This window comes from Rhea pennata, chromosome Z (assembly GCF_028389875.1).
Source record: "Rhea pennata isolate bPtePen1 chromosome Z, bPtePen1.pri, whole genome shotgun sequence".
NCBI classification, from domain to species: domain Eukaryota; kingdom Metazoa; phylum Chordata; class Aves; order Rheiformes; family Rheidae; genus Rhea; species Rhea pennata.
Genome location: NC_084702.1, coordinates 20,481,382 through 20,507,928, shown reverse-complemented (window position 1 = coordinate 20,507,928; position 26,547 = coordinate 20,481,382). Strand labels below are relative to the sequence as shown.

Here is a 26,547-nt window from a genome sequence, read left to right as displayed (position 1 = left end):
AGGAGCCTATGAGGAAGGGTGTCCTGCTGGACCTTATCCTTACCAACAGAGAGGGACCGGTTAGAGATGTGAAGGTTGGAGGAGCCTTGGCTGCAGTGACCATGAGATGCTGGAGTTCAGGATCCTGCAGGAAAGAAGTGAGGCAACAAGCAGGATTGCAACCCTGGACTTCAGGAGAGCAGACTTTGGGCTCTTCAGAGACCTAACTGGAGGAATCCCATGGGTTAAGGCGCTAGAGGGAAGGGGGGTCCGGGAGAGCTGGCTAGTATTCAAACATCACTTCCTCCAAGCTCAAGAGCGGTGCATCCCTGTGAGTAAGAAGTACAGCAAAAGGGGCAGGAGACCTGCATGGGTGAGCAAGGAGCTCTTGGCCAAATTCAGAGAGAAGAAGAAAGTACACAGAATGTGGAAGAGGAGACAGGCTACTAGGGAGAGTTATAGGAATGCAGTCAGAGTATGTAGAGACGCTGCAAGGAAGGCTAAGGCTCAGCTGGAATTGAGTCTGGCAAGGGATGTCAAGGACAACAAGAAGGGCTTCTTCAAATACATCAGCAGCAAGAGGAGGACTAGGGAAAATGTGGGCCCACTACTGAATGGGGCGGGGGCCCTGGTGACAAGGGATACAGAGAAAGCAGAATTACTGAATGCCTGCTTTGCTTCAGTCTTCACTGCTAAGGGCAGCCCCCATGAATCCTGCAACCTGGATGTGAGGGAGAAGGTCTGGAGAAAGGCAGACTTTCCTTTGGTTGAGGAGGATAGGATTAGATACCTTCTGGCCAAAATTGACATCCACAAATCCATGGGTCCGGATGGGATGCACCCATGGGTACTGAGGGAGCTGGCGGATGTTGTTGCCAGGCCGCTCTCCATCATCTTTGAAAGGTCCTGGAGACCTGTAGAGGTGCCTGAGGACTGGAAGAAAGCCAGTGTCACTCCAGTCTTCAAGAGGGGCAAGAAGGAGGACCCAGGCAACAATAGGCCAGTCAGCCTCACCTCCATCCCTGGAAAGGTGATGGAACAGCTCATTCTGGATGTCATCTCCAGACATATGGAGAAAAGCAGGTGATCAGGAGTAGCCAGCGTGGATTCACCAAGAGGAAATCCTGCTTAACCAACCTGATAGCCTTCTGTGATGGAGTGACTGGCTGGGTAGAAGAGGGGAGAGAGTGGACGTTGTGTACCTTGACTTCAACAAGGCTTTTGACACTGTCTCCCAGAACATCCTCCTAGATAAGCTCAGGAAATGTGGGCTAGATGAGCGGACAGTGAGGTGGATTGAGAACTGGCTGAAAGGCAGAGCTCAGAGGGTTGTCATCAGTGGCGTGGAGTCTAGCTGGAGGCCTGTGGCTAGTGGAGTCCCCCAGGGATTAGTACTGGGTCCCATCCTGTTCAGCTTCTTCATCAGTGACCTGGATGAGGGGACAGAGTGCCTTCTCAGCAAGTTTGCTGATGCTACCAAGCTGGGAGGAGTGGCTGATATAGCTGAGGGCTGTGCTGTCATACAGAGAGACCTGGACAGGCTGGAGAGTTGGGCTCCTTCCTCAGGAGGAACCTCCTGAGGTTCAACAAGGGCAAATGCAGAGTCCTGCACCTAGGGAAAAATAACCCTAGGCACCGGTACAGGTTGGGGGCTAACCTTCTGGAAAGCAGCTCTGCAGAGAAGGACCTGGGAGTGCTGGTGGACAACAAGTTAACCATGAGCCAGTAATGTGCCCTTGTGGCCAAGAAGACCGATGGTCTCCTGGGGTGCATTAGGAAGAGTGTTACCAGCAGGTCGAGGGAGGTGATCCTGCCCCTCTCCTCAGCCCTGGGGAGGCCTCATCTCGAGTACTGTGTCCCTAGTACAAGAGAGACATGGAGCTACTGGAGAGAGTCCAGTGTAGGGCTATGAAGATGATCGGAGGGCTGGAGCACCTGCCCTATGAGGAACAGCTGCGAGAGCTGGGCCTCTTCAGCCTGGGGAAGAGAAGCCTGAGGGGGGATCTGATCAATGTGTACAAGTACCTGAAGGGAGGGTGTCAAGGGGACGGGGACAAACTCTGTTCAGTTGTCCGATGTGACAGGACAAGAGGCCATGGGCAGGAATTGAAGCACAGGAAGTTCTGCCTGACCGTGAGGGGGAATTTCTTCCCTGTGAGAGTGAGGGAGCACTGGCACAGGTTGCCCAGAGAGGTTGTGGAGTCTCCTTCTCTGGAGATGTTCAAGGCCCGCCTGGATGCAACCCTGTCTACCATGCTCTAGGTGACCCTGGTTGAGCAGAAAGGTTGGACTAAATGATCTCCAGAGGTCCCTTCCAACCTTACGCATTCTATGATTTTATAATTGTTCCAGCCTAACTCATTAAATATTTGAAAGATTTTTATCGCATGTACTGGTGCAATGACTTTTTTTGTTGTCATTTATTTTAGTAAATAGTTTCCTGTGTAACTCCATTCAATTAATCTGTTGACAAAACTGAAAGAGACTTAGTAAGTTGCAAACTCTTTTGACACTTTAAACCATTAATGCTATTGCTTTATATACGTGCTGAGGATTGTAATTCTAGTAGTGGATATTCCAATCTGTATTAAAGGTTTTAAATCACTATTATTTTTCTGAATGTCTATTGCAGCTTCACACAGTTGTTAACAACAACTTATTTAAAGCTGCTAATAGCCAGTAGGAAATTATAGAAACTATCCCTAGTTTTTTGGAACACTTTCATGGATAACTCATACTAAAAGCCAAAACGTATAAGCTATTGTTGGAATTCAAAAAGTCGTTTGTTCTTTTCTAAGAATTCTGCTCCCCTGAAGTAACAGTGAGATAAAAGATACTTTTTCCCATCATACACTTTTTTCCAAGTTATCAGTAAAGCACCTAGACTGGAACATAGTGACATCTTATTCTCTTTGTAATAAGATATGCGTCTGTGTATTGCAGCCAAAGTAGTGCATTTGCCTTTTCCTTTTTCATTCAGTAGTGAACTGCGTTCACATGCGTATAAAATCTAAAGTAATTCTATTGTAGCGTTAATCTAATTTGGTAAAATATGTACTTATTTGTGATGATAAAATATGTTAATTTTCTAGCAACTCTAGAAAACTATATGGAGGTAGGGAGAAAATGACCTTGCTGAAATAGACGAGTCAACAGGAAAAGAATGTGAGTCAAAAAAAAAAAAGAAAAAGAAAAAACAAGTCGGTACTTTTTATGGAAGTCCATGTTACTGCAGCAAAGTATCTTTTTATTCCCGATACCTGTTTTCTAATGAACTTTGTTAAATTTCGTACCTGTCCAAAAAGTGTTCTGTGCATGCATCTCTTTTTCTATATGGATGTCTGATATGGAAAAGGGAAAAAATGGAAAGAAAGAACACTATTTTATTCTATAGTGGAATGTTGTTTTGTTTTTCACTTTTTTTAAAAAATAATGAAGTAATAAACTGAGTGCTTGGAAAGATGAAAGTAAGAAAGGGACACTGAGCCCTGACTTGCATCCAGAACCAGAACAAGTGTTGCAAATAGAAAGTTACCTTTTGGTCTGAGGAGAAATTTTAGCACCGTTCTTCAGCAGAAGATGAAGACCTGGGTATGGTCTGCAACCTCAGTGCATCTGCCCTGTGGATCAGTATTTGTATTGCTGTACCAGAGAATAAAGGTACTTGTGTAATTGCAGTGCACATACAGATTTGATTTCTATTTGATGTGGATATATTGGACTTTTTCACTGTCTGCTCACTTGTTGTAGAAATTGGTTTGTGATGTTCTAGCAGATAAATCTTCACTTTTTCTGAGCCTCTGCATAGAAATACTCTTTGTCTGCCAGCAAACAGAGCCAAATACAGGTGACAGTTCATAGTTCATCTGCATTTTAAGTAGTAGGGCATCATTAGTTCAGAGTTCTCTGTCCAGCTCAAAGTGAGGTAAGATGCTATGAAGGAAGGTGGCTAGAAGGTCACTCTGTCCTCTGCAGTTTTGAAGACTATTCCTTTAATGTCACTGGGATTTATACCATAAGATAGCTGGGGCAGACATTGCTTCAGTGCTAGTCACAAAATAATTTTAGTGCATGAATATGAGAGAGAGATTACTTTTTTTCCTTCTTTTTTTTAGTAAGTTTGTACTAAGAAATGAGTGCTTTGCATGTGTTTTGGTTTTTAATTTTTAGAAAGCAAGAAGCCATTTACATTAGCTGGAAAGACAGAGCAAGTGGAATTAACCAGGCATGTACTAAATGAGTGGAATTTGCGTCTGGGAAAATGAGAATATAAAAGCATTGGAACATACAGAGCAAGTGCTTGTATGTTACTAACTATCTCAGCTCATTATTCATATGCAAGAAACAAAACCCAGCATCTAAATCCAGATATATAAAAATGAGTCTTTTGAAAGATCTCAGAATTAGCTAATAAAATTATTTCACAGAACTTAGTCATTATAAATGAACCTTTTGTGTTACTTACAGCTGTTCTGTGGAGATACATTGTTTAAGCCAATAATTAAAGAAGACGTATATAAAGATATGTAAATTGCTCTACTGGTTGCATGAAATATTTTAATTTGGACAAATTTATTTAAGCATTCAGGGTCTGAATGCACTAAAATACAATTTTGTTGTTCCCGTTTAATATTTCCTTGATAAACACTTTAATTGTGTCTTAGTAAATAGGAAGGAAAGGGTCATAAGAATACCTGTTTCTGATGATTGTTACTGTTGTTAATAGGAAACATTTAACCACTTGTATAGATTTAATATGAAATGCTAAATACTCTGTTTTGCCAACTAATAGGCAGGGTCTTCCCTATCTACATGCTCAGGTTCTACTGATCCAGATTTTGGAATGACTTCTGGGAGTATGAACAGTTGTTACAATCTGAGGTCTTGGCAGGTGGTGAAACTAATCCCAGCCAGATTGTTTTGTTTTTTGGGGGATTTTACAGCTAAAATATGCAATATATAATATGTGTTGGGAGTCCCATTTGAAATTTTTCTTTCTAAATTAAAGATTTAGGAGGTGTGAATTTGTAATGTGGGAGGTACAGGTATTCTGCGCCTCTCCCAAAGGGCTTTCTTGATTTGTAGTTTCATTTTGCAGAAACGAATGTGGGAAAATACATGCTAGAATTGGATGACAGATTTACATTTTTGATAGTCTGTCTGATGCTGTCATTTTTTAAAGGTTATTAAGACTAGATCTTAGATGTGTGAAGTCCTAAGTTAATTTCAGTGCAGTTAACATCACAGAGATGTAAAATCTTGTGTGCTGAAACATGAAGAATAAAGTTCTTAAACCCTACATGACCTACTGCAGATTACCACTTTCTGATAAAGATAAATGAGTATAGCTGATATACTAAATGACTACTGCCACTTTCCTTTTCCCCTCATCAAGAAAAAGCCAAATGGAAAGAATCCATCAAAGGAGAGAGTCAAAAATCCAAGGTGAAGCAAACCCCATTAAAAGGAGTAACCAGAAATTATGCATGATCCTGTTGAATTTATAATGAAAATGGTAGCTCATTTTGTAGTCTTGTTGTTACTACTCCTTTTCCACCTATTACGATTTGGCATTGAGAGATTAGATTCAGAAATTGTTGCACAGAATGTGTAGTAGGGGAAAACTGAAAAGGAAATACATACATTTACTCAATTATTCTTCAAGCTTCAATTCTTCAAGCTTCAATTACCAACTAGCTTGTGAAGAAAACTCTCACAGGCCAGAATGATTTAGGACTTAGAAAGGAGGGGTGTATGTGTGGGGAAAAGTGTTAGGGAGCATTTTAGTTAAGTAGTTTCCAAGCTCTTGGTTTAAGTAAACCCACTGTATTTATATTTACATACACACTAGAAAGTTTTCTGAATAAGGAATAAAAAAATTATAATTCTGTAATGGAGCTACTTTCACAAAAATGAATGTCTAGATAAGAGATTCAGTAGGATTAGCCAATGCAGTCTGGAGAATTTTACCCTGCTGTTGTGTATTTTTCACGTCACTTTAGGATATGAAAAGCAGCACACAAGTAATAACAAGAAGCCTTCTTTTTTTATTTGCCTGTAGCAGTAAAAAGGATACCTTACCTGAAGGATTTTAATTTATTATTTGAATGTGTTTAATTTATACATAGACCTAAACAAAGTTGCTGTTTAGCAACTTTCCTGGAATATTTAGAGAAAAAAATAGTTAGAAGTCTAGTTTAAGAATGCTTAAATGAGATAACATAAATCAGTACTGGTAACAGGGCAGTATTTCATTAGTGTTGTAGGCCAGAGATCAAGAGAACAGAAAAGTACTAGATCTGCTCTGTATTACCTGTGCATGTTGCACGCTAAAAAACATTTCAGTACCCGTGCCTATGCAGCAGTGTAAACATCAGCAGGAGTCCTAGTTTCCCATGAACTCACCTGGGACTACATGCTGGAATGAAATCTGGGTGTGCTGACCCATTGGTGGGCAAACCTTAAGCACATATGAAGAAAGGAAACCATTGCTGGTAAGTCTCTTTTTCTGTTTGACTGGATCCCCGGGATACCTCTTGTCTGCTGACAGGACACTGCTTTTGTTATAAACCTGAAGATCAAGGCAGTATGTTGCAAGGACAGTGTTACCTGCCTTGGAGCATGTGCAAAGCCAAAGAATCATCAGGATGTGAATGAGTAACTGATAATACCAGTTGAAACAGAGATAATATTTTTACACTTCTAAAAAGTATAACAGTGTGTATAATAGTTTTGTACTATCTAAAATTACATAAAATTGAGTATATAAATTGAATTCTAATATGGAAGAAAATAAAGGTCTAAAAAATTGTGTAAAATTATTTTTGGCGAGTCTGATGGTAAAACTGCCAGATTTCAGTTTTGTTCCTTGTTATCTTAAAGTAGGAGATAACTATAATGGAGAGAACTAAGTTCAGGTTAACATGAAATATGCTTCTGTATGGAAGAAAACATAAATTTCTTAGGAAAATTCAAAAATTACCCTGAGAAGTGTACATGGCATTGATAGTACTGTACTCCACTGGAGTGTTCTTGCTGAATGTTTCTAATGCATTTGTATTCTCATTGTAATGTTTGTGATCTTATGTTGCATTTTCCCAGCTGAACAAAGTAGAGATATACAAAATGTATTGTAGAACTGGTATAAAAAGATTCTGCCATAAAGTGAAATTCGTATAAACTGTATTTGGTTAGTTAGCTGTTGGCCTTCTGTTGAAGTCCAGCTCAAACAATGAAGAAATGTGACTTTCGTATGTCTACAAAATCATAGTGATATGTTTTGAAATATATTTTACTTTTTTTTAAGAGTTAAACTTCTGAAAGTCATTGGTCCCTGAAACGGGGACCTGTTTTTTCTTTGTTTTTTTCAGAAGAGCTTTTTGAGGTGCCAAATAAACAAAAGGCAGTATTTGCAAATACTTTGGAAAACTGGCTCCTATTTCATTACTGAGATGGTCACTGAACTATTTTCAAAGGTTGCCTAATAGTGGTACTACAGCAGCTTAGAGTCTGTTTGGAGGATTTTTGGATGCCTTTTCATGTTTTGTTTAACCTGGAGTGCAGCCTTGCTTTTAGTGCTTGCTACCACACAGTCATGCAATTGACTTCAGTGCATCCTGTTTGTATGTCAGTGTAGTTTGCAAAATTGGTCTCTTGAAGTTATTCTTTTGCAAATGTATTGCTTTCTGTTTCAAAGAATTCTGGGCAAGTTCCCTTACTATAGCAAGGGTTTATCATGACATCCTATCTACCTCTTCTCAAAAATGAGTTCAGGACAGCTCTCCAAGTTGGTCGCTGTTGCTCTTTTATTTATGGAAAAGGTGCAGATAGATGGTAAAAGCTTCTGGCTTTGCTTTCTTTCCTCTCTTTATTTCCCAAGGAAAGGAGAGTAACAGGAAAGGATTTGGTAGTTTGGTTTGTGAAGGTAAGAGTTGATTTACCACAATGCTGATTGGGATCCTGCAATCAAATATGTAAGACAGAAGTTAAATTCATTTTCTCCCATGAAGTATGCAATTTTTGTAGATTTCGTGAATTGTTGTTACGAATCTAGTGGACTTCAGGAGTTACTGCTATGGTTGTATACTTTGTGTTAATACATGGGAAACTCAGCTCCCATTGATAAAGTTTTTTTTCCTAATGGCCTTGTTTTCAAGAAAAGGTTTTGAAAGCTGGAGGTTAGAAGACTCTAAAGACATAAGCCAGAAACCAAATAAAAAAGGGAGGCAATGGTTAGCTGCTAGCCCTATAGTTTAAGATGGAAACATTAATTTCCTGTTCTGCTATATGAATCTCGTACAATTCTGGATTTGCCTTAATACCTGTTCTGTGCTATACGGGAAAACATGTCCTTATCTTCAATAATGTGAAGAGGAGATAAATAAAGATTTTGAAGCATACATGATGGTTGTAATAGCTTATGTAATTACATAGCGTAATTGCTCTGTGTAAGCTTTTTTCTTAAGCTACGAATAAACAAGGCTGTGGATGGACTTTTAAAAACTAATATGTAGAATAAATATAGACTTGATAATAATGAATATAATAGCAGTACAGAAGATGATATTATATATACTGACCAATATGCTCCCTTAAGCCCTATCAGTAATTCTATATAAAGAACTGCATAGGCCAGATTTTCTGATTTAAGCATATGACACAGACAGAATTGCTGAAAAAGGTTTGGTTTGTGTTGCTGGGTGTTTTTTTATTTCTTTTTGTTGTCCTGTTCTGCCTCCTTGAGGCAAAAGGGAAGGGAGTATACTTGCCTGTGCATGAAGTTTAGTGAAACAAAACAAGTTATAGAACCAGAGAAGACGATCATTAGAGGGTATTAAAGTCTGATACATACATACACATATATATAGGGGGAGAGAGAGAGGTGTATATATATATTTTCATCTGATACAAGTAGTAGAATAAGATGGAATACATTTATGAAATCAATATTATGTTTTGATCATAAAAAAGCTTGTAAGGCTTAATTGTATCACATCTTGTTTCATTAAGCAAACGTTTTGAAGTGTTAACAAGATACTGTGAATATCAGAATTAATGAGCTATCTAATAAATGTTGCAAATCATCGTTTGAAATGAAGTTTCTGGATGTATGAAACAGTAAAGACCAATGAATGTTCTCAGAATAGTAATCTGTTACTATATTACATAGCCCTACACCTATTTGTTGTGTATCTGGAATATATTATAAGGAAATTGGAGACTTTACCTTCCCCAGTTTTGTATTGGGCCTTAAGTTCTTGAAATAATTGTGTTAGGAAGCTATTTAAAGACAAAACAGAGATCTGGACTTATCTTAAAAATAAAAAGTAGAAAGACCTTTGAGAGGTCATGATGTCATGTAATCATAGGCAAAAGACTGTAGTGATCAGCTCAGTGAACAACTCCTTTTCTTGTTTTGAATATACTATAATATTTTGGCATGTAAGAGATTTATAAAAGATACAGGTAAGATAAGCCGTAAAACTCTTAAAATATTTGAATAAGGTATATTCTTCCTTTATATATCAATGCTATGTTAACTTTCAGTAGCATAGGAACATTTGCATATTTGATCAGTTGACCAGTTCTTTCCTTATTTCATATCCTAGGGTCTTGCTGCAGTACTGCAAACAGCATAGCTGTTTGCAGAGTGTCTCTCTTGGTTTACTTGAAGAAAACTACTGTTATCTCTATACAGATCTAGATTTGAGTACATAGTCTGTTACTGCATTTGTGTGGACATTGGAAACTGAGAGCTTGAAGACAAAAGTTCTTTGTGTTCTATAAGCACTAGTAAAATGGCTCTGTTGCGTATTGACTGTTAATTCTAGAGTAGTATGACAAATGTTCTAGTGAACAGAGGAAGACAAAGTCATAAGCAGCATCATAATAAGCTAGAGGGCAAACCCGTGTAACATGGATAAAGAAAGTTAAAATCTGATTCCTTTCTGCAAAGGTAGATTTTAGAAAAAGAGTAGAAAAAAATGCTCTGAAAGAGCTTCAATATTACATAACAAAAAAGTTACAGATATTTGGAGGTGGAAATGGTTATGCAGAAATTTTTTTTGGATTTTTATATGTTTACAGTTTGGCTAAAGTGGAAAAAAAAATATTTATTTATTTATTTATTTAAGGGCATCCAAGATGGATCTCAAGTGTGCTCTGGAAGAATGTTCAATGGCACTGAATTTATTTCTGAACAATAAATTCTCAGAAGCCCTGGAATTACTTCGTCCATGGTGAGGTCCTGTTATTTGTTGGAGTTCTGTAAATAAATAGTGAGAAGTATCTTGTAGTTGAAGATTAATTTAAGGCCACTGAAGAATGTAACTTTCATTTATTCCCTTCCTGATACGTATCTCTGCATTCCTGTATTTAAACAGTGAACATGTTTGTTAAGACTACCACAAAAAATAGTTTATGAAGCATTTAATTGTTACTTTATTTCAGTTGTAATCATATTGTAGAGTGGTTGAGGTTGGAAAGTACCTCTGGAGATCATATAGTCCGACCTCCCTGCTCAACCAGGGTTACCTAAAGCATGTTACACAGGATCGCATCCAGGTAGGTTTTGAGTATCTCCAAAGAAGGAGACTGCACCACCTCTCTGGGCAACCTGATCCAGTGCTCTGTCACCCTCACAATAAAGAAGGATTTCCTCACATTCAAACAGAACTTCCTGTGTTTTAATTTGTGTCCACTGCTACATGTCCTGTCCCTGGACACCGCTGAAAAAAATCTGACCCCTTCTCTTGACACCTCCCCTTAAGATATTTGTAGACATTGGTAAGATCCCCTCTCAGTCTCTTCTCTAAATTGTCCCAGCTCTCACAGCCGTTCCTCGTAGGGCAGATGCTGCAGTCCTCTGATCACCTTCATAGCCCTACACTGGACTCTCTCCAGTAGCTCCATGTCTCTCTTGTGCTGGGGAGCCCAGAACTGGACACAGTACTCGAGATGTGGCCTCTCTAGGGCTGAATAGAGGGGAAGGATCACCTTCCTCAACCTGCTGGCAACACTCTTCCCAGTGCTCCCCAGGAGACCATTGGTGGTCTTGGCCACAAGGGCACTTTGCTGGCTCATGGTCAACTTGGCTGTCAACACTCCCAGGTTCTTCTCTGCAGAGCTGCTTTCTGGCAGGTCAGCTTCCAGCCTGTATTGGTGCCGAGGGCTATTTTTCCCTAGGTGCAGGACTCTGCACTTGCCCTTGTTGAACCTCAGGAGGTTCCTCTCTGCCCAACTCTCCAGCCTGTCCAGGTTTCTCTGAACAGAAGCCCAGCCCTCAGCTATATCAGCCACTCCTCCCAGCTTGGTAGCATCAGCAAACTTGCTGAGGAGGCACTCTGTCCCCTCATCCAGGTCACTGATGAAGTAGTGACTGGCCCCAGTACTGACCCCTCGGGGGCACGGCTGGCTACAGGCCTCCAGCTGGACTCTGAACTGCTGATCACAACCCTCTGAGCTCTGCCTTTCAGCCAGTTCTCAATCCACCTCACTGTCCGCTTGTCTAGCCTACACCTCCTGAGCTTGTCTAGGAGAATGCTTTGGGAGACAGTGTTTGTATACCTTGACTTCAGCAAGGCTTTCATGTCCTCTGCTCTCCCTTCATCTACCCAACCAGTCATGCCATCATAGAAGATGGTGCTCTTGGACTGGTAGAGTATGACTTCCCCTTTGTGAATCCATGCTGACTACTCCTGATCTCCTTCTTTTCCTCCACAAGCTTAGAGATGACATCCAGGTTGAGCTATTCCATCACCTTTCCCGGGATGGAGGTGAGACTGACTGGCCTGGAGTTTCCTGGGTCCTTCTTCTCACCCTTTGTGAAGACTGGCATTACACTGGCTTTCTTCCAGTCCTCAGGCTGACCTTCCAAAGGTGATGGAGAGTGGCCTAGCAATAACATCTGCCAGCTCCCTCAGCACTCGTGGGTGCATCCCATCAAGGCCCATGGATTTGTGGGTGTCAGGTTTGCCTACATGATCTCTAACCTGATCCTCCTCAACCAAAGGAAAGTCTGCCTTTCTGCAGTGCGTGGGATTCCTGAGGGCTGCCCTTAGCAGTGAAGACGGAAGCAAAGGCGGCATTCAGTAATTCTGCTTTCTCTGTATCCTTCGTCCCCAGGGTCCCCGCCCCATTCATCAGCAGGCCCACATTTTCCCTAGCCTTCCTGTTGCTACCAATGTATTTGAAGAAGCACTTCTTGTTGTCCTTGACATGCCTTGCCAGATTTAATTCCAAATTGCAGGAAGGCCTTGGCCTTCCTCATTGCATCTCTACATACTTTGACAATGTTTCTGTATTCCTCCCAAGTGGCCTGTCCCCTCTTCCACATTCTGTGTACTGTCCTCTTCTGTTGGAGTTTTGCCAGGAGCTCCTTGCTCATGCATGCAGATCTCCTGCCACCTTTGCTGGGCTTCTTTTTCCTTGGGATGCACTGATCTTGAGCTTGGAGGAAGTGATGCTTGAATATTAAGTAACCAGCTCTCTTGGACTCTACTTCCTTCTAGGGCCCTGACCCATGGGATTCCTCCAAGTAGGTCCCCGAAGATGCCAGAGTCCACGGTTGTGATCTCTCGCTTCCTCCACTCAGGATTCTGAACTCCACCATCTTATTCAAGCTGTCATTTCTAATTTAGAGAGGAAAAGCAAGGGGAAACAAGACCTTGATCAGTGTATCTTTGATCACAGAATTGGTACAACGGAACTGTTTTTGACCAGGGAAGCAGAACTAGAAGAAAATTACAGTATTATTTTCTTTTAATGCTTTCTATATTAAATTTGTAGCGACAGTAGCAGATTAATTCTATTTTATTGTCTCTTACCGTTGCTCCAATAAGCATGAAAGCATACTAAGTCTTAGTAAATATATGTAATTCTGAAGAGTATATTTCTGCTAATGTGGTTTCATATTGTCATAATAATTAAATGGAACAAAACTGATAGACCTGGAAATAAATAATGATTTTTTCTTCCTGCTCTGTCAGGTATTCTGGCTTCTGAAAGTTTCAAAGCAGTCATGATTACCATTTCAGTAGAACAAAAACGTACAGGGGGAAGATCCCTTAGGAGTAGTGCTAAAAACTCTTCCACTGTAAGCTAATTCTGTCCCAGTGAAGTTGGTAGTAACCATTGTAAATTACCTGTAGGGTTTTTTCTTCTATTCCTCATTTACTGCAGGTGTAGGTAACAATGAATGCTCAAAGATTATTTGGAGAAACATAACGAAGCTTTCTCTGTGTTGAGAGACAATCTGGGTGACTGTTCTTTTAGACTGGGATCTGAAGCCTGTTCATAGTTGCTTTCCTGTCTGCCCCACAAAAACAATGCATGTTACATTGAAGGATATTTCAGTGGTGGAGTTCTGTAGTTTCTGTTTGTATACCTGCATACCTTCTTGTTCTACAGGTTGGTAATAACAAGATGGGGTAAGACTGGTAGGTATTGTTAGATAGGTAGTATGGATAAGTGAAAGAACAATTGTTAGTAGTTGTTAATTATTACTTGGAGAAGTAATGTAACTATCAACAGCGTGCTTTTTGTGGCATGTAAGATAATAAATACAGAGAAAGCATAGAGAGGATACAGCCTTTTTGGATGTGCTACCTCCACATCCTAACTTTCTTCCTAACTCTTTTTCATCACGCAATGTCTGCGAATGCAAGTAAAATCATTTGAGCAGTGCTTTAGGAAGGTACAGCTGCACTGGTATTTGCTGAAACTTTATTTTTGGTTTCTATTACAAAATACAAAGTTCTGCATACAAGGAGGTTGCATGTATATTCATACATAGATACATATACCTACAAACTTGTTTCATTTCTGTTGTAAGACAAAAAAGCCTTTGTTTTTATTGCAGTAGTTTTTTATATAGTGAAATATTTTAGTTGATATTTGCTGTAAGGAAAAATACTATCCTGGAATTAAATGGTATTGCTGTTTTCAGTCTATGGCAGCTAATGGCCTTGGAGCCTACAGCACATTCAGCTAATTTTCAGAGACAGATTTGTCCTAGTAAGGAAACATAAAGCCTATTAAATACAAAACAGCTCAGTCATTTTATTGAAAATTTGCTTTTCAGTGTAAGTTAAATCCTTAAGGAGTCTAAAATTTTTTTGAAAAGTTAATGTTTAAGAATTAAGCACTTAGGCCAAGAATCTACTTCCCTTGTTGTTGTTAGTTTCCTTTCTTCAAAACTTTTTTTCTTAATGTTGAGTCTCTGATTCAAAATGATGTCAAGAAAATGGAGAGGATCCACAGAAGGCTACACAAATGACTAGAAACTGAAGCATGTGACCCAAAGATTGAGAGAACTGAGCTTGTTTTGCTTTGATAAAGAGGAGGCTAAGGGATTCATGTAATAGCAATCTGGAGCTGTTGAAGGGGTGTTGCAAAGACAGAGCCAAATTCTTCAGCAGTATTGGGGATGGTACAAAAGGCAATCACCACAAGTTGTGGCTTAAGAGGGTCAGACTGGTCATTAGGAAAAGTAGCACAGTGAGGAGCACAGCACCAAAAGGAGTTGCAGTTGTCACTATGAAAGCTTTGGGAACTTTGTTAGGAAAAAAACAGAGCTACCCAGACCTGAATTTTACAGCAGTGCTAGTTCAACTAGTAGGTTTAACTAGATGGCCTCCAGTGGTCCCTTTGAAACAAATTTTTTATGATTCTGTGGTTATCCAGTGAAAGCTAGGCTGGCAAAATGTAGTCTTTAATTCATGACTGACTGAGCTTGGAGATACTGGCTTTTCTGTGACATCCTTATATGGATTTTTTTGTATCTTTGAGTTGGCTGGTAACATTGTTTCTCCCTAAGTCTTGCTTAAAGTAAAAGCTGTGGTAGGAATGTTGTATTAGAGTTTGGTTAACAAAATTAAACAGATGCAATGCATCGCAAATAGGAACATAATTAGGGGGCAACTGTTCATGTAACCCATTCACTACAATAGCTACCTGTGGAGGTGGTTACTTTACAGATTATGTTCAGTCCACGGTTTTTTGCTTTATTTTTTCGTTCTCTCTCTCTCTCTCTCTCTCACACACACACACACACACACACACACACACACACACACACAGAGAGAGAGAGAGAGAGAGAGAGAAAACCTCAGGTATCTCTGACAGCACTTAATTATCTCCTGATTTTAATTTTGTCTAAAAAATACAAAACTTGTTTGTCCTAGGTCTAAAGATAGCATGTACCATGCTCTTGGGTACAGCACTATTTTAGTTATGCAAGCTGCCATGACATTTGAACAGCAGGATATACAGATGGGAATTTCTACAATGAAGGAAGCTTTACAAACCTGCCAAAGGTGAGCCCAAGTAATTTACATTTACAAGGTTCATATTCCATTATAGAAAGTGCTTTGCTCCATTTGTAACATATCCCAGCTATCTGTACACCTTCAAAGCAGGCTATTGTCAATATGGCAGTGATATAAATGAATTACATCATGTTATGCTCTTGTTATTGGTAAGAATATGTTTATTAGTATTGCAGAAACAAAAGACTCATCAGGTTTGGTATTTATATCCTCTAAGGATAGTTAAATAGGTAGTTGGGCTCATTGACCATAAGCTGACATTTACTGCATGATGAAACTGCTTGAGCTGTCTGAATGCGCTAATTCTTCTTTCCCATGCAGATGAATAGCTTAAAGGCCCTATAGTTTAAGCTTTCTCTATTGTCATGAAAACATATATTTAGTTTTTTTAGGTTGTTTTCAGATATGGGCCAAACAGTTTAATAGAAATAGGTTTGTACTGAGGTTACTCCTAAAACTGAATCAAGTTCTTTGTTGATGTAAATGTAAATGTTTACTCCACAGCTAAAGGGCTACCACTCCCATGAGAAATGGGAGGGGAGGGGAGAGGAGGAAAGAAAAAAAAGACCATAAAACATTCCTGGGTGTTTGCTATGTTTTCTTTACTGAACTTTAATAGAGACTATCATTATGAAAGGTGTAAAAGGAAAAGTGCTATTATAAGAAAACAGACAGCTGTGCATAAAAGCAGTTACTAATGAAAATGCTTGAAATGTGTTTTTGTTCTTTTGCACTTTAACATGTTGGGTAAGTCTATTTAACATTTGCTTTCCAGGTAGTGTTCAGTTTTGCATATGCAAAGAAGCTCCTGTTTTTTCAGATGTGCTGTTGGTTCAGAGCTTCCTCTGAACTATGTTGCTTGTTACGTCTGGAAGAGAGGCGCCTCTGTGTCCTGCATTGAAAAAATAGTTTCAGTATGGCCTTCCATCTTTGGAGGATACAAACTTTAATTCATAGGTGCTCTGTTCTGCTCTATCCCAAAACATACAAAAATACCATTAAGATAAAAGCAATTAAATGCTCGAAAGTGAAGAACTGTCAGAACTACATTGCATTAATTGGTCCCTGCTTTGTGTATGTGTTCTGTTAACTCCTACTATCTCATTGTCAGAGTTTTGCCTTTTTCCGTATTCAGAATAGTAAAAGAGATGATAAACAAATGCTCAATATTTTTAATGTGTGACTTCCCAACTTTTGAATTGCCTTTACTTTCTGACAATAGAATTGCTTCTTTGGCCCCTGGATAAAGCTGAGGTCTTTGTAAATATCAATGAATTCATTTTTGGAGTACCTTATTGAAGTAAAATAGCAATTTGAAAGATCAGTAATTGAGATCAGGAAGTTTGAAATTCCACATATGGTATAGAATGCTATAATTGCTGAAGTATTTATGGTTTTCATTTATGTTGAAACATGCTCCTCTTTACTTGTAATTCTGCGTGTGGCTTGATGAAAAGAAATGGAAAATTCATAAATGCAATTCGTAAAACCTTGAAATCCAGTTGAAGTGACTTGTCTAACATCAGAGACCTTTGTGGCAGTTCTGTAAATGACATTAAGTTGCCTCCACTGTGACTTTTTTTTATCAAAAATGTTGTTTTAAAAGCTGGAGGTCCTTTGCAAAATGTATTTTACTACATGATGTCAATTCACCCCTCAACAGTGTTCCTGCATGCATGCTTCAGATAGGAACTTGGTGGGTGGAAATGAGGTGTGTTACTGTGTACATGGACTAAATTAAATGCATATTTGGAAGTTGAATTAAGATAGGATAGATTTTTGAGCTTAGATTTTGTATTTGTAGTGATAATTAGATTACTCAAAGAAATGTAGCTATTGTTAATGATAACTTACTGATTGTGTTGACAAATGGTGAAGAATTACTATGTGTTCAATTAAGTTCAAGTTTCTGTTGAAATTTTGCTTATCCTACATGGGTTTCTTTTCTTCCATATACGACTGATGTAGATTCAGGAAAAGAAGCACAGTGGTAGAATCCTTGTCCAGTCTAGTTTCTAAACAGCCAATGGATCAGTTAAGTGAAGGTAAGTGGATTATAACATAAAAAAAAAAAAAAAAAAAAAAAAAAAAAAACCAACAACAACAACAACAAAAAAAAACAAAAAAGAAAAATCTTCAAAAACATCAACCTAATGTCTACTAGTATATTCAACTGTGTAAAATTACTACATGTCTTAGAATAAAGTAAATTCTCTGTGTTCCTTCTTGTCTCCAAATATTATGAGTTTTTCTGAAACTGAGTTAGTGCAGACAAATCACCTTTGTTTTGCTTTTAATGAAAAAACTGTTAAAGTGGCAGTTTTGGATTAATTTATCAGGCTCTGAATATGCATAAATTATGAAGAGAACACCTTTGATAGCAGATTGTAGGACTGAGAGAGGTCTTTTCTGCCTGCCTGCCAAAAACAAACCTCTTCAATACAAGATACATCAAACTCAGTGTGTCTGTATTATAGAGAAATGAATGTGGCTTATCTTGCAGTGCAGCTTTGCAAGTAATATGTGTTAAGTGAGATGTATAGAGTGCTGCATGAGAGCAGAAGGTCTGCCCATGGCCTCCAGATAGTTTAGCATGACCCTCGGAAATGGCATTTACAGTGTCTTACTCGACTTAGGAAAAATCTGAACCACATTTAGAGTGTTACTGTTCATCTGTAAAAGTTTCTGAAGACAAGGAAGGAGTGTCTGAAGAACTAACTGCTGTAGGTTGACACTTAAACATAGTGTTGTTGGATAGTACAAGAGAACATCTGTCAGAAAGACAAGGAGTTTTTCAGAGCTGTTGCCCCCGGTTGAAGTCAGCTTGGGCAAGATCAGAGTTTTTGTCTGAGGAAAGCTGAAGTAGGGGAGACCATTTTTAACTAATTTCTTAATTACTTCCTTTGGGATTTGTATGTTAGGGCTTTATTTAGCAGTAATCAAAATGGCAACAGTAGAATCTTGCTCTTTTCTTGGCAACATTTTGTTTGTTTCACCTACTCCAAGAAGAGACTATGGACCAACAGACTTTGCTGATGTTAAATAACTTTTCTTTTTTGTTTAGAGGAAATGCATGCTGAAATTTGTTATGCTGAATGCTTGCTGCAGAAAGCAGCTCTCACCTTTGTACAGGTAAAATAAATTTTCCTTTATATCTCTATGTAGCAGTTTAAAGGAAAGATGTTAATAGTTATACAAGACTGTCATTCAAACAATAGATTTGATATTTAAAAAACAAACTTCCTCTGTAATGATTAAGGTGACAATCACCATAACTTACTGGCAGTAATTGAAAATACGATATGTTTTGCAACCCAGATTTTTTTTTTTTTTTTTTTTTTTTTTTTTTTTTTTTTTGCTTATCTGAATAACCAAAGGCCTTACTGATACCCAGGAACCCAAAATCTAAGAGGTATTGCACTGTCTCATACAAACAGTCTGTATAAGTTACTTGTGTCACACCTGAAACTGCAGGCACTTATTTAAAAAGATGTTAAAGTACTGAGAAATGTTTTATCTGAAAGTACAGATCTGTTTGTGAATGAAAGGGATAGAATATTTTCCTACCAACAAAACTGCAACTGATGCCCGTTTGTCTTTAATTTAATATCACTGTCCATGAACTTTTGAAATGTGTCAGCAACAGTATAGTAACAAACAATTGTAAACTGAGCATGCCTTAGATTTTTCCGAAATAAATGTTCGCTTCACACAAAAGTCTGCTGTTAGATATTGTTTTACGCTTCTTGTTTAGTATGTGATTCAGTGATATTAGAACTACAGTGTTTTCAAATTTAATCTGAAAAGAGAAATTGTTGATCTCCTCATATTTTTGTTTGTATATATATATGTATATATATACACACACACACACACACATATATATGTGTGTAAGTATATATATATATATTTGAGTGCTTTAAGAACATTTTAAGAATTTACTTTAGAAAATCCCTTAGAGAGAACCTACTGAGGATGAAGTGAGGTAAAGAGATATGAAGGTCAAAAGTACCTGAAAGGTTAATTTGGCAAAGCTTTATAATCCACTTAATATGATACTTGTAGCAGAAGTGTTGGGAAACATTAGTAATGGAATGTAAATCCTTCTAGTAACTGTCCTTATCTCCTCTCCTAAATGGAAGCCACCCCCAACTTTTATTTTTGTGTGTATGTGTTTTAAGCATTAAGAAAGGAGACATACCAAGTTAACTCAATTTTATGATTCTGGGAAATGGAATAGCTTTTGGGGAAGGGGATGCTTTCTTCATAGCAGCACCTTGCTGTGCATTATTTCAGAGGTCCACTGCTGTTGATTCAGAGGTCCCTGTCCTGCTGATTGCTGTCACACCCCATTGTTTTCATCTTTGATTGACCTTGGTTCATCTGAGGATGAGAATGATGATAATGAAAATGTCACCATTCAGAAGGTTGTGCTTGCACTGAAACATTTACAGTGATTGTTCAGTCATACAGGCAAAACAGTTGAGGCCTTTCAGAATGGTGATCCTTTCATGGAAACTGCTTTTCCTTCAGTTGATTTCAATGCTCTTGTTCTTGCTTTTTCACCTTCTATGTTGTGTGTGCAGTCCCTGAGTATTTAAATGTTGTACATTTCTGAAATGCCAGCAGACATTCCCCTTCTGTTCTGTTCATGGAAAAAAAATCTATCCTGTGTTGATAATATGTTAATTATCATGCTTTTCAGGAATGCATTTTTGATGACTGGTGGATTTTGGCTTATAGAGGTTTCTAGAGGTTAATAATCATATATAAGTTGGGAAGTATGTATATGTGGAGTTGCTGTTGATCAGAAGTGGGAATTCATCTGCTTAGAGGTTGCCTTCTGGCAGATTGCCTTCTTCGAATTGCCTTTTGCCAGGTTCTGGGATCACTTGTATGTTTCAGAACTGGCATTTCAAAATTTTTCTTAAGTATTCTTACAGCACCATCTGGTGGAGAGTTTTCCTATTTCATTTATAAGCATCAGAGACTGCCAAAACTAACTTTTTTTTTTTTAAAAAAAATCCTTTTAAGTTTTAAAATTTGTCACATGATAGAAAAATGTTACCCTGACAGCTTAATGTATGTGGTAGAATCATCTCTAAGGCTAAAGTTAATAACTGAAAAGTATCTTTAAAATTTCCAATGACAGTTCAATTGTAAAATGACTTAAAACAGAATTGGAAGATTTTTAAGTTTGTCTTGCACAATTAAACTTTTTTTCCAGGATGAAAATATGATCAACTTTATCAAAGGTGGCCTGAAAATTAGGACAAGTTACCAAATATACAAGTAAGTAATTAGAAAGCACTTAGATTCAATGTTGACATAAACAAGTGCAGTTATATTAATGTCTTTAAAAAAATCTCATAACAAACATAACATAATGGTTATATTTCATATCATTTCTAAGTTGTATTCCCCCCTCCCCTTTTTCTTTTCTGCATCTGAAGAGAATGTCATCAGGTGCTACAGATGACTCAGGGGAACAAAAACAAAAATGAAACTTATCACCAGTTTGAAGGAGGAGTAAAACTTGGAATAGGAGCATTCAATTTGGTATGATTTTGTTTTTCACACTTCAGAAAGGCTGTGGGGTAAATCAGAACTCGCACAGTTCTATATAAGATTTCTTCTTTGCAGATATCCTCTTTTAAAAATCAAATGGTTACAGAACAGAGATGCAGGTTTTGTAGGTTTTGTAGTATGAAAACAGTATTGTTTTTTTGCATGTATGCACATTAGGATTTCTTAAAAATAATTTATTTAAAAGTTTTTTTAATTGATTAATTAATATTTTTTAAAAGGAAAATAGCCTACATTGACTTGTGTGTAGCACAAGTTCTTTGTTTCAGTGGCTTGCTCTGGATAGGCACTGTGAATTAGTGCAAAAATGCAGAACAAGCAATAGTTTACTGAGTTTGTACAAAAGACAATTTGGTGCATCCGCAAGCATTTTTCTTTTCAATTTACTATCATTGCCATTTCACCTCTGTTATGATAACAGTAAGAGTTAATTAATGCTGTTATCTTAATTTTCAGTATCAGGACAGGAACTGACCAGTTCTGCATGTGGTCAGAAGAACTCAAGTCTGTCTGCACCTGTCAGTCTTAAAACCCAGAACTGATTGGGTCTGTATTCACAAGTGCTCAGACTTATTCTTTGTGAAATCTCTTCTACAAGGAACAATCTGTTCTGGGCAAAGTATAGTAAAGTGAATGGAGTTTTCAAAACCTGTCCTTCAAACGGACCACCTTGTAATGTGCTTGTTGGAAAGATAAGTGTGATCTTAATAAACTCATACCTGTTGTACGGAGAATGCAGCTACAAGGGGAACAGAAAGTGCACGTGATAGAGGGCTGAAGATGATAAACATAGCTAAAACCTCTGAACAATATTCTTACTGGTCTGCTAATCCATTTCTTCTAACGTAGGAACAAATAAAGTGTTTTCTGAGATAGCATTGAGTCGTTCGGTTGGGAGAAGTTAAAGATGACAACTGTAGATTATGAGTACTACCAAAATAAATAATACTTTCTTCTCATCCTAAATAAACCACAATTTTCAAACAGTTCTGATCAGCTGAAGACAAAAATAGTTACCTGAAGAAGCACAGTCAGACTTCCTGTCTTACTGGATGAGTGAGAGTCCAAATTTTTATGAAGTTTTATATTGATTGCATATTGTTAATATGTCTATTTTCAAAAATTTTTAAACTGTATTTTACTTTTAAATTTTTCATTAAGGTGTAATGACAATTAATGTTTTAACTAGAATTTTTGGTTGAAGGTTTTAGAATTTTTTGAATATTTGTATGGCTTTGTATATTTTATATATCTTTGAAATGTATTGCAGATGCTGTCACTTTTACCTGGAAGGATCCTCCGACTTCTAGAATTTATTGGATTTTCTGGCAATAGGGTATTGAATCTGATATTTGTTTTTCAAATTAGTACTTTCTCTGATAAAGAGTGACTAGGTTTAACAACAGATTTCACCCTAAAATGTGATGATTTACATTTTAATATTTTTAGTGTTATTAAAAAGGCAACTAGTGGGCTGGACTGCACAGTCAGAGAAGTACGTATGTTGATAAAGCTTGAAAAACCATTTTCAAAGGGCCATGGTTGTCAAGATGCAGTTTCTGGCTCTTAAGGAGAGGAGATGTATATACATTTTTTCAGCCTCTACATTAATAAATTAATGGGTTCCTTATGTCAGCAACAGAAGGAGTCATCATACTTTTGTTTCTTCTACACTCCCAGTCCATAGCTTTGGGGTGAGGAGCTTCTGAATGTAGCATGTAGCTTGGGAATCTTAGTATATCTTGTCCTCACGGATGAGGAAAGTATTTGTAATCATAACCTAGTCTTTTATCTTTGTAAGTATTTTACATCCTCGTACAACTCATTTTGCTACCTGTAAATAAAGGAAAAAAAACCCCACAGAAATAGATATAACTAAAGTTCAGATTATTCATGAGCCAAAGAGGAGTCATTCTGTGATCTTGCAGTTGTTAACATATCCATAAGTATACTTTGCTTGTGTAGAATTAGATTTTTAGTAGAAATCTGGTCATTTTACTTTTTTCTGTGAAAGTTGTACCTGATGCTGAAGCTTTCCTAAGACTTTTTGCCCTGATTAAAAAGACAATAAAAGGTGAAAGGAAAACTGAACTTGTCTGATGTAGTATCACCACATTTTTATACATTACCTTAGTTTTCCTGTAGCTTAGCAAGTTGTAGCTCATTAAGTATAAACTCCTACCTGGCTACATACAGATAAGCTAATAGGTCTGTGAGTTTAATTCCTTTTTTCAGTATACACAAATTTTGTTGAGCTTCCAGAACTGGTATTTAGAAGTTGGTGCATTAGTAGAGCTAGTATTTTGATCAGAACTTGAAAATGGTGATTGACTTGACACAAGATAATTGAGGATAACCAGGGGTTTATGCATGAGTTTCTCTGGAGGAAGACTGCCTAGAAGTAGAACTGAAACAGTTGAACACAGACAGTTCCAAGAGGCTTGTAGCCAGAAGATGGGAAGAGGAATGTAGACCTATGCATATGTAATTTTATTCACTATTGACTTAACCTACTTCTGCTCAGTGCTATCAGCTATGCCAGAACCGTTTTGCTGGAACTGAGATAAGTTATGAATTAGGGAATATATACGTTAAAAGGAAAAGCTGAATGGCAAGAACCTAGACACTATGAAGCTTAACTCTGTATAACGATAGCTAATTCTGCATGCATTTGTGATGTTTCTTAGGAGTTGGGCCTCCATCAGCTACGGGAAGGTGCATCTGGCAGCAGTTTGAGGGCCATTTTGTGTACCTTCACCTTGCTGGTTTATCATACTTATGTCTCCTTAATCCTTGGTAAGACCCTGAGTAAAGCCACTCAGTCGTGCTGCACGTTATGACAGATCATGTGAATTTGAACTGAATTTAGAGGCTGTGGTTGTTAGCTTTGTAATAGATTGCTGTATTCTTAATTATGAACTCATACTTATGACTGGCAAAGCTATGTCTGCCGAAACACATAGACAGACGTTATACTGAGATTTTGTTTCATTTGAAGGGCTGTCTTAATATGCAACAGCAATATACCAAAAAGCCACTTTTTAAGTTCAGACAAGTCCTTATAATAAATTGATGTTGGTTATAGCAAAAACTGATTCTAGAAAGGTGTACTACAGAAATAAAAATATATGCAATCTTTTGCCTGTTTTATAAGCGGTCTTGTAAATTTAGGAGAAAATAGGAGGTGCTGAAAAGTAGAAGTTCCCTGAGCTGTGCCTGTGAAATAGACTAGGAAAAGTTGGCTGGGGCACAGTAGCCAGCTAAGGATCTGAAACCTGAGACAGATTTCCCATGTGGAACTTCAAATATATAGAGAATTAATTAGTGGGATTAAAAGTCATCATTAGCTCTGTGTGATCCCTGGCATATAAATTTAGGTTCTTTACTTTGGGAGGGTTTCAGTCCTTGTTTAGGTTCTTTTGTCTGGGTGAGTTTCAGTCCTTGTTTCCTCCTCAGGAAGTTAAGAAAAAGCACAATTGCTTTCATTATCACCTGGTTGTCATTACTGAATGCAAAATTAGGAAAGGAGGCAGCTGAAGAAAGATTTCATAACTTGCTAAGGAGACTTTAAAAATTAGGAATTTAATTTAAATAATATCCATATATTCTGTTGTGCTTCTACTTGCAGAAATTTACTATCTTAAAAGCTATTAGTTCTTCGAGGACAATAATTTGTGTTTATAGAAACTTAGTATGATTAAATAATAATTTTACTTTTGTATAAGAGTAATCATCCATTAATCAATTTAACCGCAAATGTGATTTAAAAACTTTCTAGTAGACTGCAATTGTTTTTGTTTTGGTTTCTAGGTACAGGGGAAGCCAATCTTCGTGAAGCAGATGGTCTCCTTGAACCCTACCTCCAGAAGTTTCCAAATGTGTGTACTCTCAATATATTTTGTAACATTTATGTATTTACAAAATCTTAAAGTAGTAACTGTGTATTTGTTTCTCTCCCCTCCTTTCAAGGGTTCCATTATATTATTTTACGCTGCTAGAATAGATATACTGAAAGGAAATTTTGAAAAGGTAATTCAGTTTATTATTCTTACTGTTTTAATCTTTTTCAGTGTTCTACTTGGGGAGAAAATTTTATTTGCCTAATTGATCCAAGTAACTCGTTTTAGTTGGACTTGCAATTATCATCATCTCTCAGTTCAGATTTGGTGCCATTATTGATTCTGTAAGAATGAGGAAGATTATACCTTATTAGTTAGCAGTTCTCCAGCACTGTACTTACTTTGGGTCCTGGGAAGGAGTTTGCTCTATAATTAGAGTTGGTTTTCATGTTGATCTGTAAGTGTGTAATTTTTTCATTATTCTTACTGAACTTAATCCTAGGCACAGGTAACATTCCAAGAATGCATAGCAGCCCAGCAAGAGTGGAAGCAGATTCACCATCTCTGTTACTGGGAGCTGATGTGGTGCTACACATTCCAGCAGAACTGGCTTCAGGCATATCGGTATGCAGACCTACTCAGCAAAGAGAGCAGGTGGTCTAAGGTAAATGGGGAGGTGGACATGATTACGATATACTTAGTAGCCTCTTTGTAGTTAAATACTAGTTTCCATAATAAGTGGAGATTTGGCTTTCTTCTAAAACTTGTAAGCATACACCAAAATGGGAGGTTTAACTGTTCTAAGAAAGATGTACCAGAAGCACTAATACTATGCTTCAGCCTTACTAAAAACTGAGATGCCCACACAAGACCAATAAAAGAATGGAGAGGAAAACTTTTCACTTACATCTGTAACAAAGTTCTAATATTCCTAAATAAAACTTGGCTAAAGAAATTGCAGTTGTTAGTTCATTATAAATGGGCAGTATCAGGACTAGCCAGGAGATGTTTTGTGACATGAATAGAAAGGTTGCTGGAGACATAATCTCATGAGTAAAGCAAGATAATGTACTCTTTTCTTGTAAAAATGCATTTCAGAACATGAACAAAGCATATTATTCAAATAATTTTTGGATAAATGTTCATTATCTGTTCTTTCTAGATAACTGTCTTACACTTAGTGGAGAGGAGATATATCCCATTCTTGACAAAAGAGGAAGAGAACAGTATTATTCAGTGTGAAGTGCAAATACCTTGAATAGAATTATGGATATTTATTTGATTCTCAGAGAGGGCAGAGCCCAGTTATGTCAGTACTGATAAAAGGAAAGTGCCATATTTTTTTCTGCGTTTAGAGACATACCTTAAAAAACAGAACAAATCAGATAATATTCATGGACTTTTGAGTAGTTATTGCTGCAGCCTAACCTCACCTCTGTCATAGCAGTTTGCATAATAAATTGTTCTGATTTGTGTGTGAAAAAGCTGTAACATTCTGACTTAAATATTAATAAAAATGTTGAAAATAAAATTATATTCATACTACAAATTACATGACAAAGGAAATGCATGGCTAAATTTCAGTAGATCCATCTGCCTGAGAATATTGGCAACAACAGTGGGCGAGAGATTGTTAATGTTTTAACTCAACACAGCAAATTAGATATAGTAATATATTGCTTTTTCTTTTTGAAATAGGCAATATATGTATTCCAGAAAGCAGCAATCTTGTGTATGCTTCCAGAGCATGATGTGAAAGGGACTGGTGAGGACATTATATCTTTGTTCAGGTAAGCTTTTCTACATAACTAGATGTG

The 26,547-nt window shown here is 37.6% G+C and overlaps 1 protein-coding gene across 1 annotated transcript in view; it reads left to right on the top strand.

The window, feature by feature from the left end:
* The window catches only part of TTC39B (tetratricopeptide repeat domain 39B), a 76,652-nt gene that overhangs the window by 36,564 nt on the left and 13,541 nt on the right, over positions 1-26,547 (top strand). The window contains exons 3-14 of the mRNA XM_062599000.1: positions 10,113-10,217; positions 15,162-15,293; positions 17,274-17,350; positions 18,370-18,437; positions 20,533-20,597; positions 20,759-20,864; positions 22,162-22,227; positions 23,579-23,687; positions 24,702-24,769; positions 24,861-24,920; positions 25,233-25,394; positions 26,429-26,520. Coding sequence (XP_062454984.1) covers positions 10,113-10,217; positions 15,162-15,293; positions 17,274-17,350; positions 18,370-18,437; positions 20,533-20,597; positions 20,759-20,864; positions 22,162-22,227; positions 23,579-23,687; positions 24,702-24,769; positions 24,861-24,920; positions 25,233-25,394; positions 26,429-26,520 — 1,110 coding nt within the window. The remainder of the gene's footprint in view (positions 1-10,112; positions 10,218-15,161; positions 15,294-17,273; positions 17,351-18,369; positions 18,438-20,532; positions 20,598-20,758; positions 20,865-22,161; positions 22,228-23,578; positions 23,688-24,701; positions 24,770-24,860; positions 24,921-25,232; positions 25,395-26,428; positions 26,521-26,547) is intronic.